Source organism: Antennarius striatus, chromosome 1 (genome assembly GCF_040054535.1).
Source record: "Antennarius striatus isolate MH-2024 chromosome 1, ASM4005453v1, whole genome shotgun sequence".
Lineage (NCBI taxonomy): Eukaryota > Metazoa > Chordata > Actinopteri > Lophiiformes > Antennariidae > Antennarius > Antennarius striatus.
The window spans coordinates 28,333,175-28,350,211 of record NC_090776.1 but is presented as its reverse complement, the minus strand read 5'-3'; the positions used below and the strand labels follow the sequence as shown (position 1 = coordinate 28,350,211).

The following is a 17,037-nucleotide window of genomic DNA, read 5'->3' as shown; positions in this document are numbered from 1 at the left end:
TTATCGTCATGGCCCCAGTTCCAGTTTTCCCTCCTGTCCTCAGTATTCCGTATTCACTCCCACTCAGTCAGCTCATTGCTGTCACCTGTGTTGATGCAGCCACCTGCATCCCATCTCGTCAGCTCCACCCTACTTATGCATTGATCAAACCTCAGTTTAGAGACAAATTGTAGTGACTCCTTCTACGCCTCAGCATTCTTGGATGTCGGTGTAATTTTTGCTTGTTTCCTGGATTTTGCCTGTTTTTCTCTTCCCTGCATGATCTCATGACTACCTAGTTTTTGATTCTGCTTGTATTAAAATTATAAATTTGGACTGCTCCTCTGGTGTACCTCTTTTGGATCTAAACCACACCCATAATTTTCATGGCATTGACATTCAACATTGACAATGCGGAACAATCAGAAGAGGATACAAGGTTTGCAAACAAGTTGATTTTGGTGGATTGTCATGATCAGTGGATTTCAGTTTGAGAGCAACAAAAACCAAAAAAAGAAAAAAAAGGAAAGAAAAAACAACCAAGGAACAGACAAGGACATAACCTTTTTTGTGTCATCTGTTGTCACCATCTTTCTTGTGTGATTACCATTGAATGAATGCACTTTAACTAATAAACTTTAAAAAGAAACAAAAACAACTGTAATGTAATTGTTAGCGATTGGGTCTGTTGTCTTATTGTTTCAAATCTCCTCCCCTTACATGATGACAAAATGCAACTTTACTATATGTGTGTATACTCCTTGAGACTATATATATACACACACACACACACACACACACACACACACACACACACACACACACACACACACACACCATGCTGCAGTACTAAGTCTTTTATTTTCAAGAGTTCAGTTGGTAAAACACAAAATTGCAAACATTGTCAAGCACTGCTTACAAATATGCTTATACAAATAACAATAACAAATTCAAACAATAACTTCCGTAAATTGTCTTGACTTATTATTAATATTTCTTTACTTAAAAGTTTTTGTTGAACTGTAAAGTGATAATTATCTTAAATAAAACAATGTTATATTTTTTTTACTTGGAATATAACAGACAATGATAGTGTGTCCGGTGCAAACAAGGTCTACCTATGTGTTCAGTTGGAGAGGTAGGCAGTGACGTTTTGCATTGTAATACTAAGTCTATAGCAGTAGTGTTTTCTTTTCTATCAACTACTTTTTGAAAGAAATTCAGACTATCAAGAAAAGCGTATGCTAAATTTCACAAATTACAGAAAGAAATCAAAGTGGATAAGCAAAGTACAATCAGGTTAACATAATCACCACTGAATTCACACACGAGTGCAATGTTGGTATATACATTCTTCAAAAGGTGACATTGGCGATGTGTCATTTGTCCAGTGTGGGTTATTTGAAGAAGAGACCTCCAGACATTGTAAACATACAGCTTACGTATTGTAAATCTAGTTTTCTGTAAAGCACCTTTTTTCTGCCAGTTGAGCTTCCTGTTCATGTTTTCCTTAAATAAGAAAGGACGTACAAAAACACCACACAAATATGCAAGATTTTTAAGGAGCACAGCGCCTAATGCTGACAGTATGTTCTTTATTTTTAATTTGTAATGTAATTCAGCTGGAAAATACATGCATGACCTGCTGCGACTTCATTGCTGGTAGCAAAACTTAGAGAAAATGTGCTCTCAGTGTCCCAGGCTGACCTGATTAAGCAGCTAAGAGGAAAAGAATAACAAATTAAAGTTTATCCAAGTCACTTGGCAACACTGTTTGTAACCATGCTGCAGGGATGAGTGCTCCTGGGAAGTCTTTGTCCCCCCATTTTATTTGTGTGTGCAGCTAAACTCTGACTTATCTGGAGCCAATCATTTCAACACCAGCACCATTTCACACTTTATTTATAATTCACAGGAAGCCACTCTGCCAGGAGTATGCATGCATGCATGCATGCGTACGTGTGTGTGTGTGTGTGTGTGTGTGTGTGTGTGTGTGTGTGTGTGTGTGTGTGTGTGTGTGTGTGTGTGTGTGTGTGTGTGTAAAGATACAATAACTATTTTGAAAGTCAATGATCTGTCCTAACAGAAATGGTGGTGGGGCAGAGGGGTGACTGTAGCAGGGCAATGTAAGTGATGATTCATCACTTGGGTATCAAAGCGCAATATAATCCATGCAATATTTACAATGCCAGTAGAAGCCTCATTTGACATTAAGTCCAACATATCACGAGAGCACAAAACAACAAACCAGCAACAAATAGATCCCATTCACATTTCAATGGAATAGCAATCAGGGTCACTCAAGCGTGGCAGCCTCCTAATGCTGTATCAAGACCTGTAAACAGACAAGATATAAGAATATTGTTTAGAATTTGAAAAAAAAAAAATCAATTTTTTTATAGCTACAGATATTATGTTGATAATTATCTTGACCCCGTGATTTACAAGAGTATATTGGATGATTATACAGTTAATTCTCAAATAGGTTTGCTTGTCTTTATCCAGTCAAGAAGACATAACAAAGTTTTTTTGCACATGCTAAAATAAATATTGAATTAACATCAGTATCTACCAATTAAAACCAGCTTTCATTAACTCTGGAAATGCATTCTATGATTCTTTTTTATCACTGAAGCTGAGGGTCTTTTCTCATGTAAATGCTTCCTGATTTAATATGTTTTCAAGAGGATATAATAGTAATTCTTATTGCAATGATATACCTTCTGATAGCACTATTTAACAGTACAAAAATACTTATAGCACTCCCACCGATTGAGGATGTGGGTGTTTTGAAAGCTATTAATCTTAAGTGGAGACATCATTCATTATCAGATACATCAGTGAGGAACCTGTAATTCATCAAAGACATTTAAATCACTTTGGCAAATAGACATATAACAATTTTACAACAATTAATAATCTGTTACCACCATGAATCCATCCATCCATCCATTTTTTTTTGTAAATGAGACAGTTGCAACTGTCGCATCTATTGCCATTTATTTGCCTAAAAGTAAATAAAAAAAGAAAAAAAAAGTATGTTACTTACTGTACTATCTTGCAATTGGTTGTGGTAACAAACCGTCCTGTGTAGTGAATGTTACACCTGACCACATTGTTGGTAAAATCTGATTCCAACACAAAGAATTTGGGATTAACCTGGAGCTGAGAGATGAAAAACAGAAGGAACAACACAAGTCATAATTATGACATTTCAGCTGATGGACCTCTACACAATTCTAGTAAAAGGATATACAGTATGTTGATATTCAAAATACTTATTTCATGACATAAAGTCTATTTTCTACATGTGGCTCTTTTCTGTTCATAGTGTTGCCACGTTCAATCTCCTGCCACTAAACACCTACTTTTAAAATGTAATTTCCAGGCTGGATGTCTGTGATATCAATCCACTGGCAGTCAATATCAGCGTTGTACGTATCATAGCAGCCTGGGCTTAGACCCTGATGAAGCAGAATGAATGAATGAAAAAAGTGGCCATCATGTTTCAATAAGTATAAATGTAAAAGAACAGCCAGGACATCATTTAAGTTTGGCAGAAGTAAACTTCTGGTCCAAATTTAAGTCTTTGATTTACTCATTTACCTGAGTGTGATCAGTGCAGGCATAGCGTTTCAGGTGACCAAAATCACAGGTGGTGTCCTCCAGACAGAAGCTCGCCTTGTGTCCCTCTGCCACTTTACGGCCAGTGCTGACCTCCAGCAAATCATAATGGCTGAACTCATCCATGCTGTGGTAGTGCCTGTTAAAAGAAGTACATTTTTGCTCATCTGTGTTGTCCAACCGGTATCTATGCACAGGTTATTATCAGGGTATTAAGTCGAAAATTCTGTTCCAATGAATTGAGCGCTTATCTACGAATATACAGACAGTCTGTTTTGACCTCTTGACCTCATTTGTTAATATTTTTGTAAGTGGTGTTGCACCTTGACTGAACACATTAAATATCAAAGAACAATGGATACTAATTAATGGCAACAATCAAGTATCGCTGAGACACACATTAACATCTTAATGATGTGTGTGTTGTTAATTAGCTTGCATCAATCTGCTAGATCAGAGGTGCTTGTGTGTGACTGTGTAGACTGGTGATTTTGTGTGTGTGCATGCATGTGCATGTGTGTGTGTGTGTGTGTGCGTGTGCGCATTCATGTTTTACAGTTATGTGTGCTGGATGTAGAGTTACTCTGTTGAGTGCTAGGAAATGCTAGATGCACATGGCCACTGAATCTGAATCTGATCAAGGGCTGCCAAAGGTCACCCAGTGAGTGAGAGATAATTACAAAGTAACACAGATTTGTCACTCTGGCATTTTTTTTTTTATTTTGACATTGTTTTCTCCAATGCAGTTTTGTACAGGCTGAGGAATAACAAGGCAGTGAATGGATCCACTGTCTGTTGATCACTGTATCACCGATGAAGCAACTGACCCCAAATAGGGCTGGAAGCTAATATTTTCGAGTTTATGTAATCAGACAGAGAGAGCTATGGTCAAACACTGACAAAAATATGCACACAAAAAGGTTTAACCACCCTTTTTCCATGTGGATGTGACTGATATCAAGTTTCAGCCACAGCTGGTACTCGTCATGTAAAAGTGAAGAAATAAACAACGGCATATTTAGGCTAATAGAGAATTAATGATGTAACATCTCAGAATTCTGTTCTAATCAGCCTCTTTTAATCATCTGGTATGAGGCATTTTCAAGATATAAGTTGGAACTGGCTTCCTCTGTAATCATACGGTCTCAAGTTGAGACCAAGAAGATAGGAGCTTCCCCAATCTGTATAATTTTGTATTTTCAAAAATTATTTTTGATGAAATTATTTACATGACAATGACTCCTGCACATGCAACTCATTTGAGATACACAGACATGGTATGATGGCATATTCTTGACCTGGGTCTTATTTTATTTCCATACATTCTAGCACTTACTGAAGTATGCATGTCCATCATCATTAATGTCTTACATTGCACCACAGTTCAGTTGTGTTGACTTTAGTTTGCTGCAGCAGGTGAGGTAAGCACTACAGTCCTTCAAGCTCAGACTATATAAATATTACCCTTCTGCCTTACTGCATGATTTGTGTTTCAACATAGCAGCAGCTTTTACTGGAACAGTCATTAAAGAATGATGACTTGGAAGGAAAAGTGGGTACTTTCCAGCAATGGAGAAAGTGATACTCATTCTTTCCATAAGTGAAACAATCAAACCTTAAATGCTCTCAGGTAAAAACCTGTATGTTGTTATCTGCAGCTGGACAACATGGGTACAAACTACTCCTGCATTTCTTTTAATATACATGATTGTACTTGCAGACCTATGATACATCGGGCCACATGTGCACACATGCATTTTGGCAATACATTTCTGAATGATTATTCAGACAACAAACTGCAAATCCTGGAAGGCAGAAAAAAGGGTTTCGTTTGTAGTCCTGAAACTGACATTGTGGCAGTCTTAAGATGCTTGTTGACTGTATGCGTGCATGTGTGCGTGTGTGTGTGTGTGTGTGTGTGTGTGTGTGTGTGTGTGTGTGTGTGTGTGTGTGTGTGTGTGTGTGTGTGTGTGTGTGTGTGTTTCTGTGTGTGATAGAAAGAAATAGTGTGGGAAGCAGAGAAGATTATGACCATAAGGTGCTGATTGATGATGACGTGCCTGAATGGATCCGCTGCCTACTTGGATTCTTGGATCCACACAACTGACAATATGAAGTTTAGAAAGTGTATTACTGGATAGACATATAGCGCATTTAACAAGAACGATTTGGTAATATACAGTACAAAACATTCCAATCCTTCTTCATCATCATAAGTCAGTTTCCACAGACAGGACTATGAGTGTTTCCCAGATCACAGAATTGTAAAATACAAAAAAACTCCAGTAAGTTCTTTGAAAACTATCTTGCAGTTTCTCGACATTTGTCCCCAAACAAGTGTAAGAAGGACATGAGAGAAGCACCTGCATACACAATAGCCATGACCTTTGACCACACTGATAAGATGATTTTATAAACTTTTAACAAGAGGGGCTTTAGGTAAACAAAGCAGTTTCAAAACAAATAGTTTATCTTTAGAACTATAACATTTTTTTTAACCAAAAAAAGAAGTATTCTAACCACTTCCACTTATATCCGTATATAGCAATTCTAACAGTTCCACAGCTCTAAATCCTATATGGAATGCTGCTCCCTTTTTCTAAAATTTGCGGAAAAGATTCGGGAGAATGTAATGAAAAGCAATGAAAAACTGACTTCTTCGCTGCTTAATCAATAAAAATGTAGGACAGTGAAGTTAAATGTGGGAATCTGGGCTGAATATATTCTCCCTGATAGAGACCTACTGTATTTCCATTGGAATTACTTTGCTCCAGTAACCCATGCCACCATACTTTAGTAGCTATGGTGATATGGTGTCAGCGATTGACAAGAAAAATGAACTGATGTGTCATTCTCACCACACGGCCATTCAAATGATTTATGCGACTTTCTGCCTCCTGGGAACCAGTGTGTAAAAGCAGACTGTTGTCAGACTGCAACAATAGTGGCAATCTCCTCATGGCTAGTCAACATTCCTTTAAGATGAGGATAGAAAAGCAGAATCTGGCACTAGCCTCAGTGGGTGGACTTGTTGAAATTGAGAGAACAGGAACATTCTTTCTTGTCTTTTTGCAAGAAGACTGTGCGAGTGACTATGCAGCTGTTAGAGTACATTTTGACGCCCTACTGGCCTTTTAGTAGACGATTGGGTGTCCTAATTCGGCTAATGCTGAGCACCAGGGGTGTGCTGGTATTGAGTTATTTTAGTGGAAGAACATTACTAAAATACTACAGTAAAGTTTTCACAATGGTAGTACCAAGGTCATGTAAGCTATCAACATACCAAAGTAAATTGAATCCTACTTTTAAAAACAAGCTTCACATTCAAAACTACATCTGACCAACGATAAACCCGACACCCAACTGTCAGAAGGCAAGTTCTGCCCTTTAGTTGCACAAGTTCAAATAGATTTAAAACCAAGGATATTCAAACCTTGTAGGAGCAAATCTTTCTAAACACATTTTCAAAGGATATTACAAGTTGTTACTCATCTATTCTGTTGTTGTAGAGCCAAATCGAACAGCAAATCAAATAAATTACAAATGTCTTCTAATAAAATTAATACAAAAAAAAAAAAAAATCCTTGTTAACTTAAATTTGAAAATATAAAAAAAGAAAATCCTGAAATAAAACACCGTCTTTCAGACCTAAAAACCAGGTGTGTGTACTTTCTAATACTGTTTGAAATGTCAATAAAGGGATCATTATAAATCCCAGACTCTGTTACAGAATTCCCTCTTGAAAAAAAAAGAAAAAGATCCATGGTTCATGTCATGTTTACTGACTATCATCCTTGTTAAGACAGCAGTTAATACAGTAACCAGTAAACCATAACAGAGCTGACTGGATAAAATATTCTTTTTTTCATTAAGTACTTATTAAGTACTTACTGATGGCAGCTGTGCCACTCCCAGGTATGGCGTGGCCTGTTGGGCATGAAGTCAGCAGTCCCCTTGTTCTTCACTCTCTGTGGGAATCTAAGCAGGACTCTTACATCGTAGTCAGTGGTCTCAGGGCCATAGGCAGAACTGAATGAGGGACATATGCATTACATTTAAAAAAAAAAAAACCCACACCGCTCAAGTGGCTGCAAAAATTGTGCCAGCATGTCTGTTTCTTATAAGTAAGACAAGAAGAAAAAAAAGAGCAGAACCGGAAAGACTCGGGGGAAGGAGCTTATCAACTAAAAAATTAATTCACCAGATTACAGTCATCTCTCTAAACATACATTTTTAACGTAGAGTGAGGAAACATTCTGTCATACAATGTTTATGTGTGAGGAAGGACCCACAACCTTGAGTTCACAATACCATTGATGATCTATGCCATTTGTCTTTTGGCTGTTGTTGACAATCGAGTGTATGGCAAATTAGAACAGCCCATCTGTCTGTGATTGCTTCAAACTCAGACAGGATATGAAATGGCTTTGAGGAATTGTACTTGTGATGAGGGAAAATAAAGCAGTCATGGGTACGCGCACTTCCATCATTTCCATAATATCCTTAGTTAAAGGCAGACAAAGGACCCAGACAGGGGTCTTCGGGGATGCTATCCACCAAAACAGAGAATGAAACTAATGATTCCCAATGTTAACCAGGATTTAGTTAACTTCCGTGGTACTCGGGGTCTTTTGAGATTTTTAAGGAAGAAACACTTTTAACGGTATTTTTTTTAAAAATTTTGTTTCCACAACTTAAAAGGAACTTTAACCCCTGCTCTGTTTGGCTGGCAATGTATAAAACTTTAATATGATGAAAACAATGATACTTTTACCCCAGATAGAGACCCCGCCAGAAAAGAAAGTTCAATCTGGAAATAGCAATGTGTTCTTCTCTGCACACAGAGGGAGAGAGGAAGTTCCACAATGAACATCCACTATGTTTCTAATTACATTCATAAAAACATTAAGCGTTCAGCCAGGCCAACAGCAAGAACTGTCATTAGTCCCAGATCTACATGTTATGCATGTGTTTGTGGAAAGAAATCACAATTTTGTGAGGAGTACGTAAGAGTATGTGCAATGACACACCAACCAGTTAGAGGACTACATAAAGACATGAACCCACCAGACTCCTCAGGTCATCTGGATCCAGTCTTTTATCAGTTTGCAGAGTTGGTACCAGACATGGAGAAACTGTGTTCAGCTTCTATGCTCTATGTCTGGGACAAACTCCCAGAAAGCCTCAGAGATATGTTGAAACAGTTTATTTAAATCCGGGTTAAAGACCCACCTGTTCTCAACTGCAATTAAATAGATTTTATTTAGGAGTCCAAGTCTGCATGGCAACTTTTAAGATTCTGTAATGTTCCCTATTTGTTTTTAATTTGAAATCATACTTTTATTCATTTACTTTTAAATACTTTCTTTTATTCCAATGTAAAAAAAACCTTCAAATTTTGTGTACATGAAATGTGCTATACAAATAAACTTGCCTTGCAAACACTTGTTTCCAATTGACATCTTTTCCAAATATGGACTGTGATTACTACTGAGCTGCCAATGAGATATTGCTGAGACTATGAAAATATAATCTATTCCTGACCTAAAAACCCCCAAAACAAAACAAGTAAACTTGGATATGAAAACCATATCAACAACATTTGATATAGTGAAGATGAAATAAATACAAAACATTATACAACGTTTAAAATCGGGTTCACCTTGACAGACATTTTTCTTCAGCAGCACAGCGGAGGGAATACATGTGGGCTCTCTGGATGTAGGTGGAAGCTTGGACATAGTTGGGATCAGGAACAAGATCTGGCAAACCTGAAACAAACAAAGTGCTCAGACTGTACTGTCATTTCCCTACTTTGAATAGCAAGACCTTACGCACTCACAGAACCTCCCTCCAGTCTCACTGCACCTTCTTCCTGATTTTTCACCATGGAGTGATAATTAAGTAAGTATACTAAAAAATAACACAGCAGAAGCAGGGACGGGTACGTAAAACAAAAATGCAAAAATCAAGGATCCAAAAACACACAATGAATGTAAATATAAGTAATAAAACACTACAACCACATAATTTTTAAGGATTTTATCCCGTCTTACTGCAGTATTTCGAGTGAACACCACAGAAACAGCTGAACTCTTTTACATATCTGTCATCAATTTCTTATTACTTGGTATTTATAGTGATGCTAATGGATATATGATGGGCAAAATTGTAGCAGCAGAGCCCACAGTTGAAGACTGGGTCACACTAAGAGCCACTGGTCACTAATTACTGTGCATTCCAGATTACTATCGTGATTTTGTAATGAGATACTTGTGCTCATGGGCCAGACAGGGGTGAGTTTGGAGTGGGAGAACATGGTTACATTTGAGACACTGATGTGCAAAATCACAAATAAAAGAAGACATAACTTGCAATTAATTTACTTTTAACATTGAAACAAGGGTAGAAACAATTTGCCCATAACAAAGTTCATCCTGTGTTTGACGAAGCATGTTTGAACCACTAATTTAACCACACAATGTTGGCCTAATATACTGTGATCCTCCATGACACTTGTCCTAATATGAATATGTGGCCTCTTTCAAACACTCGAGCATAAAGCTAAACATGGAAATAGCTATAGTATCATATGACTGCTTGTTGCGATGCAGTCTGTCTGTCATGTTTTGAATGAAGATGAAGAGATGTAAGAAAGCATAACTGCATAGAAGCACAGCATGACACAGAGGAAGAATGTGCATGTCGTGGTAAAACAACACTGATCTCATAGCAGTACTGTTTTTAAAGTGGGCAACTGACCAAGTCTGTCAGAAAAGCTGAGGAACAAGGAAGAAAAAAAGTAGGCCTTAATGTCTGTCAGTTCTCATTGTCATTCAGGACAGCAATAGCCTCTTGTGCAGCTTATCACCCCTTTCTGTTTAGCTCCAAAAAGACGGATATGCTTTAATCTCACATTAAAGCATAACCCTAACCCTAACCCCTGTTCAAACAATTGAAAATCAATCTTATCTGACCTCGAAGCCTGGAAACATAAAAAAAAAATTAAAAAAAAATCATGTTTGATCTTTAATTCTTGTTGCAGTGAGTTTAAACGATGAATTACTGATAAAATAATGTATTGATCTTATTTGATTTTAGACCTACATGAAGTGCTGTAGTTATGCTCTATTCACAAAAACCAGATAGGAAGATCTTTTATGTTCGTTCGCTGTACAACATTCAGGTTAGTCCTTCCCTCTCCAGTTGCAACTATGAGGGCTTTTCCTTTGCAGGTTTTTGTTAACTTCCAATTTGACAGTCCACTGAGAGACAGATCTACAGGACAGGGGGATGCTTCTTGTGGCAGACCATATAAACACTATAAGACCAACGTGAAACACCAAGGTTTTCCGACAGCACTCTCAACCATTTTTTTTAATCTTCAACCCATGAACATTTTGTTCTCAGTCCCATAATCTTTTGAAATGTGAAATTGGGTGTCTTTCAAGGGGATAAAGTGTATTGAGAAGGCAAAGCTGATCAGCTCTCGACAGCATGTGACAAAGCCACACATTGCACTCGTAAGTGGGGCACAGAAAAGAAAGAGAATTTTGCCCGGCCTTATATACCACCAAATAAATCTCTTGCTACAGAAGAAGAAGAAATCAACTTTATTGACCCCCATAGGGGAAATTATTTGTCCAATCTAGCTGTGTGTGTGTGTGTGTGTGTATGTGTGTGTGTGTATGTCTGTGTGTGTATGTATATAATACAGGCCTGTTGTGTCTATGTAAGTGTATATATATATATATATATATATATATATATATACAGTATATATATATCCGCGGTGCACTGGTGTCGTGCCCGGATTGTCCCCCGCCTCACGCCCTATGCCAATCTTAATATTTTCATCATAGGTTTGCCACACCTCAGTGTCATGGATGCTTCGGTTTAAATCACAGGGTTTATATGTTGCATGAAATGGAATCTTGCTTTAATGATTGAGCAGTCTACTATACCCCTATATGAATATCCACTCATTTTTAATGCAGAAATAGACAATTAAACTATTAAAAATAGCTTATTATTATAAGAATATATATATATATATATATATATATATATATATATATATATATATATATATATATATATATATATATATATATTACTAAAATGATCCCTTTGTGTTTGTAATCAATATAATAATTTTATAAATACTATAAAATATCTGTTATATTTTACCACAATACTGCGCTATGCATCGATGTGCTATGCAAAAACCCAAGGAATTTTCTAGATAATGTAAGGGGACTAGCAATACAGTAGATTGTTGGAGAATGTGCATGAGGAAAATAACATACAAGTACACTAAATGAATGTAAATTTATAATCACCCTATGGAGACAAATTGACATCATTATACCATTACACTCCTCAGCTGAATGATGTGAGTTTTGAGTTAGCTGATTGATCTAGTTTTACATTTATAATTAAAAGATGTAAACACTGCACATATTCAACATTTGATATATAATGTATGCCGTGTACCACTCTCTGTTAGAATTGCGTTTGCCCTGTTGGTTTAGTTGTGGGTCAAACTATATTTACTGTAGGTTTTGTGATTCTGTGAACATCAACCCATGCAACATGGTTTAAAGCATTTACTGGGAAGTGATTCTGCACTGACTCTTATTTTACTCCTTTAATTGCAGATATTTTAATACTTTAGATGCTCATGGCAATGCTTATCACCACATCCGCCCACACTACCTCTAACCTCCGCTATGTGTGCTCCGCTCTCCTTTTATGCAGTGACTTTATTGATGCTGATGAAATAGACTGAACTGATTTGTATTATTTCAGCCTAGCCATAGAAATTTGTCTCATTATCAATATGATGCATTCATGTATCTTTTGTATTTCAATGGCTTTGATGATCAAAGGCACTGCCATTACTGCAGTATTATAGACATGTATACGTGTAAAATTGAATGCAAAATAGTACAACCACATCTGGATTCTGTGTTAGTAGAGCAGTGCAATGAATCATTTTCAGTAGCTCTTAGTGTCATAATCTTTATGATAGCTAAATGCCAAAGCATCTGTGCACATTTTGGCATTTGGTGCATGGCTGCCTAAGTGTTCTTACGTGTTGAGAACGATGGTTGTAGGCCTCACAGCCCACTAGAGGGACAGTTACACACTAAGACAGATCCCTGTGAGATCCCAGATCCCAATTGATAAATTAGAGATATTAAGATGCTATGAATGTTGTCAGTTTTTAATTACATCTCTGTTCAGATCAGATACACCCTCTGGCAGTCGGAGCATAAAAATAACTTAACATGTAACTTTCTCTCAAAAGTAACAAAAACCAATAAACCTAAAAACCCTGTAATAGGCTTTTTTTTGTCATCATGTTGCACACTTTGACAGTCCTCATTCTTCCTCAAACTGAAATGTTTCTTTTATTTCCTGTGTGTGAAGCAATAGACCCTATGTGTTACAGGGACTTTCCACGTTCTCCCTTCCTCCTTCCCCCTCACATAGTAGTGAAATTCAGTATCCCCCACCCTTGTTTCCTCTCTCCTGTCCACAAGGCAGGGAGGCAGCCAGTGCACTACAACACCCCTGTCACCAGCCCAATGAGATCACCATAATCGTTGTAAAACTACACACGCCTTGAGTAGCACAGAACTCTCCATGCAGAAACACAAAGGCTCTTGTGTGCACTGTTGGTACCTTGGCAGGGATTGCTTGAACCCTGTTTTCAATAACCGCAAAAGTGATAAAGATAAATCTGTGAACAATTTGCATAGTTTGTACTGGAAAAAAAAGGTAGTGTCTGTTTCATTTGGATTGCTTCAGGTATCTTAAAAACATGAGAAAAAAATCATCTAAAAAAAAAAAAAGTAATTGTTTACTTGAGGAAGTTGTGAGTGCTTTCCTCTGCTGGATATTGTATTAAATTCATATGTTGAGCAGTATCAGAAATCTTTTTGTGTTCTTTCTCAGGGGGAGAAGTAGCATGTTTTCTCTCAAAATGTCAAATATTTTAAGTGCTTAAGAATTTTCCTGAAACCAACATTGCTCTAAATGTACAAGGGGATAATAATCTAATTCCACCCATGTGCCACTGCCACGCCTATGAATTAAGTTTTAATTAAATGAAATTAAGTAAAAAGCTTAGTATAATTATACATAAATAAATAAATAAATAATAAAATATGTCAGTTACAAAGATCAACAAGTAGTTTACTCTACCTCTCTGTTGTGGTTGGTACACGCTCCCAACATTCATACCAGGGTTCTCAAGTGCAGAGTTTGGAGAAAGTCTGCCTGGAGACATGGGCTGTAAGAAAGGAGGCTGGGGTCTTCCAAATGGTGGAAACTGTTCGTACTGAGGACTCCTTACTGGTTGTTGACTAACTGGGCCCATCCTGTCCACTATCATGGGACCGGCTTGGTTTCCATCAGGTACAGCAGGTGCAGAATCCTCATTAAAGAGACTATGGGTGTATCTGTGGTCCAGGCCATCTGTAAATGGTGGTTGAGCAGAACGTGCAGGAACCACAGGATTTGGCACATAGCCATAAGGCTGGTAGTAACGATAGCCATCCTCAGTAAAATCAGACGTAGAACCTGGGACCACTGGGGCCACTCCACCTCCGTACCCTCCTCCTGTAAACCCACGTCCAACACCATGCCCTTCACTGCCATATCCTCCACCAATAGGCTGAAAAGGTGGTTCATAGCTCATCACTGGGCCTTCAACAAAACTAGAGTCCCAAGGTAGCGGCTGGAATGCTGACTGTGAAGAAAATGGATACTGTGGCTGCGATGGGATATTATAGGGAGATGAAGAAAATGATGATGATGAAGAAGATGATGAAGAACCTGTGGATTGTCTGAAGCGAGTGCCTGAGGATCCTTGGAATGGGTTGACACCTGTGCTGCCTGTACTGTGCCTCCAGTTGTCAGGCACTTGCCCGAAACCAAAAGGATGTCTAGCCTGTCCACGGACAGTTTCAGAGGTTCCTCTTGATGGAGCCTGTCGGCGGACATTGCCTCCCTGAGGTCTTCGTGGAGACCGCATACGAGCATCTGCCACAACCACTCTGAGACCTCTGTCCTGGGTCCCCACCCCAGCAGGCACATATTCAGCTCCACTGTTCAGCAAACTAAACATCCGCCCATTGTTCTCCCATTGAATCACCTGCCTCCAAGGAGTGGCAGAGTTATCCTGCTCCTGGTCTTGAGACTGTGCACCAACTTGAGCCTGCCCAAAACCCAGCAGGATGAATACCAAACATGCCACAACTAAAGGCAACATACTGGGTCCAAAGGCACCACAGCTCATCATGCAGGAAAAACTCTTCCAGTCCACCAGAAGCTGAAGCTTAAAGTAACTGAAGCTCTGTCAGTAAATCTTGTGTATCCTCTGGCGGGTAGAGCTTTGGTGCGGTTGTTGAGACCGATGCAAGTTTGAAATGTAAACCTTTAGATGAATGCATCTGCAGATATTCACGGTCAGCAGCAGAGGAGATCCAATGTGCCTTCAGGAGTAATCACCCAGAACAATGTTGGTTTAAAAGTACCACTAAAAGTACCATCTGTTAGAGCTGTGAGAATACTTCCTGACTTGCTGTCTGTTTTGAGACTCACCTATCAGTAGACTGATCATTGCTCTCTGTTTTTTGGAAAGAAGTGCCTGTTCACTGAGCGACTGCAAACTTCTATTTGCCTGATTGCGTACAATGGACTGTGAAAAACTCAAACTTTTTTAAGGAGAGTTCCCACATGGCCCTAGTGCTAGCGATGTTTCCTGGCCTGCATTAGCTGGAGCTCCATAAGGCTTCCAGAATCAACATTACCATCCACAAAGGCATTCAGACATGTAACACATCTCACTTTCAATGGCCTGAATTCTTTTTGCATCTTATACAAACACTGACTGTGGTATTTCCACAGGCACTTCAAAAGATGGTCATGTTGTTAATTTGCTTTAAAAAAAATACAATAACCATTTTCAGATGGGAAACTACTTAATTGCTAACAGGTTATCCTGTCCTTAAGATCCAAAGATGCAGTCTACACAATAAATGGCAGTGTTTTTTAACTGAATCCTGTTGTACAATAAATCAAAAACCTCTGGTGAAAACAATAAACATTTTTTGACATTAAGTCATTTAAGTCGCTGAGAACAAACAAGGAAATAATATGAAATTTCAGTCTTGTAATATACAATATGATCTAATATGATCAAAGGACTGGTGCATTACCAAACCCTAATTTACACAAATGTTCTGAGAGACACCTTCATGTGGGATTTGAAACAGCCTGAGGACTGCATGCATAGACAGAATCAGATTTTCCTCTTTTTATCAAAGTGGAGGGAATTTACCTTCCAAATGCTTTCATGGACAATGGTAACAATGTGCCTCACATGTCAGAGAGTACATTCTTCACTATAGTGGTCACTATTCATTGTCACTCTTTGGATGGGACTAGATAATTTTATTGTACCCACTCAGCGTTTTAACAAAAACTATCTCATAGAAAAGGGGCAATAAGTTATGAATTTGTATAAGTATATGAATTTGTCTTTGTCTTCCAAAATAAATGTCCTGGAAATCAGTAAAACCACATCCAGTGTGATACAAGTCCCTGTGTGACTACAATGTCAAATTCTTCTGAGCTTACACTGCCACAATGTTCCTGACATTCAAGATCCAGGATTCTCCTTGTGATCCTTCTTGTTTTTATTTCTTAACTCTGGCAAATGTATAACATGCCCCTTTGACTGTTTTTGGTTGCATTCAGCTTGAGGGGTTTTTGGTCTTAATTACAGATTGATCTCAGAGGATTTTTTCCAGAGACGTAAATTTAAAGCTTTAAAGAGGCACAGCAACACTGAGCCTCAGAATGAGTTGAAATCCTTTCACTGAGACATTCCATAGAGATTAGTCTAAGTTGTGAGGCACAGTTGGTTGTTTTTGTGTGACTGCTGTGTGTGTGTGTCTCTTGTCTGCTTGAAACACCATGTACTCTGTGAAGTCTGGTGAAAGAACACATTGATCTGAGTGACTGTATAGCACAAGAGGAAAGCTCAGAGAATAAGCATCGTGCTGAGAGCAGCCTTCGTTTGCATTGAATCAGAGTTCTGGATGCTTTTATATACATATAACCATATTATCTTTGATATGTAAATTTAGATAGTAGGTGGTGAGTTCCAGTATGTGATTTCAAAAAAACTATCACTTAATTCAGCCAGGAATTTTACTGACTTAAATATTTTATAAATATGTGGGTCATAGTCGCCACCCTAACACAAGCAGGCTGGAATGGGTGGAGGAAAGTGTCAGGTGTCTTATATGACAGAAGAGTTTATAAGACAGTGGTGGGGCCACCAATGGTAAATGAATTAGAGAGTATTGCTGAAAAGAAGACAGGAAGCTGAGGGGAGTGTGGCAGAAATGATGTTGT

General features: G+C 38.1%; 1 protein-coding gene across 1 annotated transcript; it reads right to left on the bottom strand.

Moving 5' to 3' along the window:
• Positions 1 to 821: 821 nt before the first annotated feature.
• On the bottom strand, positions 822 to 15,282 carry loxl1 (lysyl oxidase-like 1). The gene is made up of 7 exons (XM_068319473.1): positions 13,816 to 15,282; positions 9,266 to 9,374; positions 7,495 to 7,632; positions 3,586 to 3,742; positions 3,348 to 3,443; positions 3,029 to 3,144; positions 822 to 2,314 (listed from the first exon to the last, which is right to left on the bottom strand). The coding sequence occupies exons 1-7, from the start codon at positions 14,912 to 14,914 to the stop codon at positions 2,308 to 2,310; spliced, it is 1,722 nt and encodes a 573-aa protein (XP_068175574.1). The 5' UTR covers positions 14,915 to 15,282; the 3' UTR covers positions 822 to 2,307.
• Between the last annotated feature and the right edge of the window lie 1,755 nt (positions 15,283 to 17,037).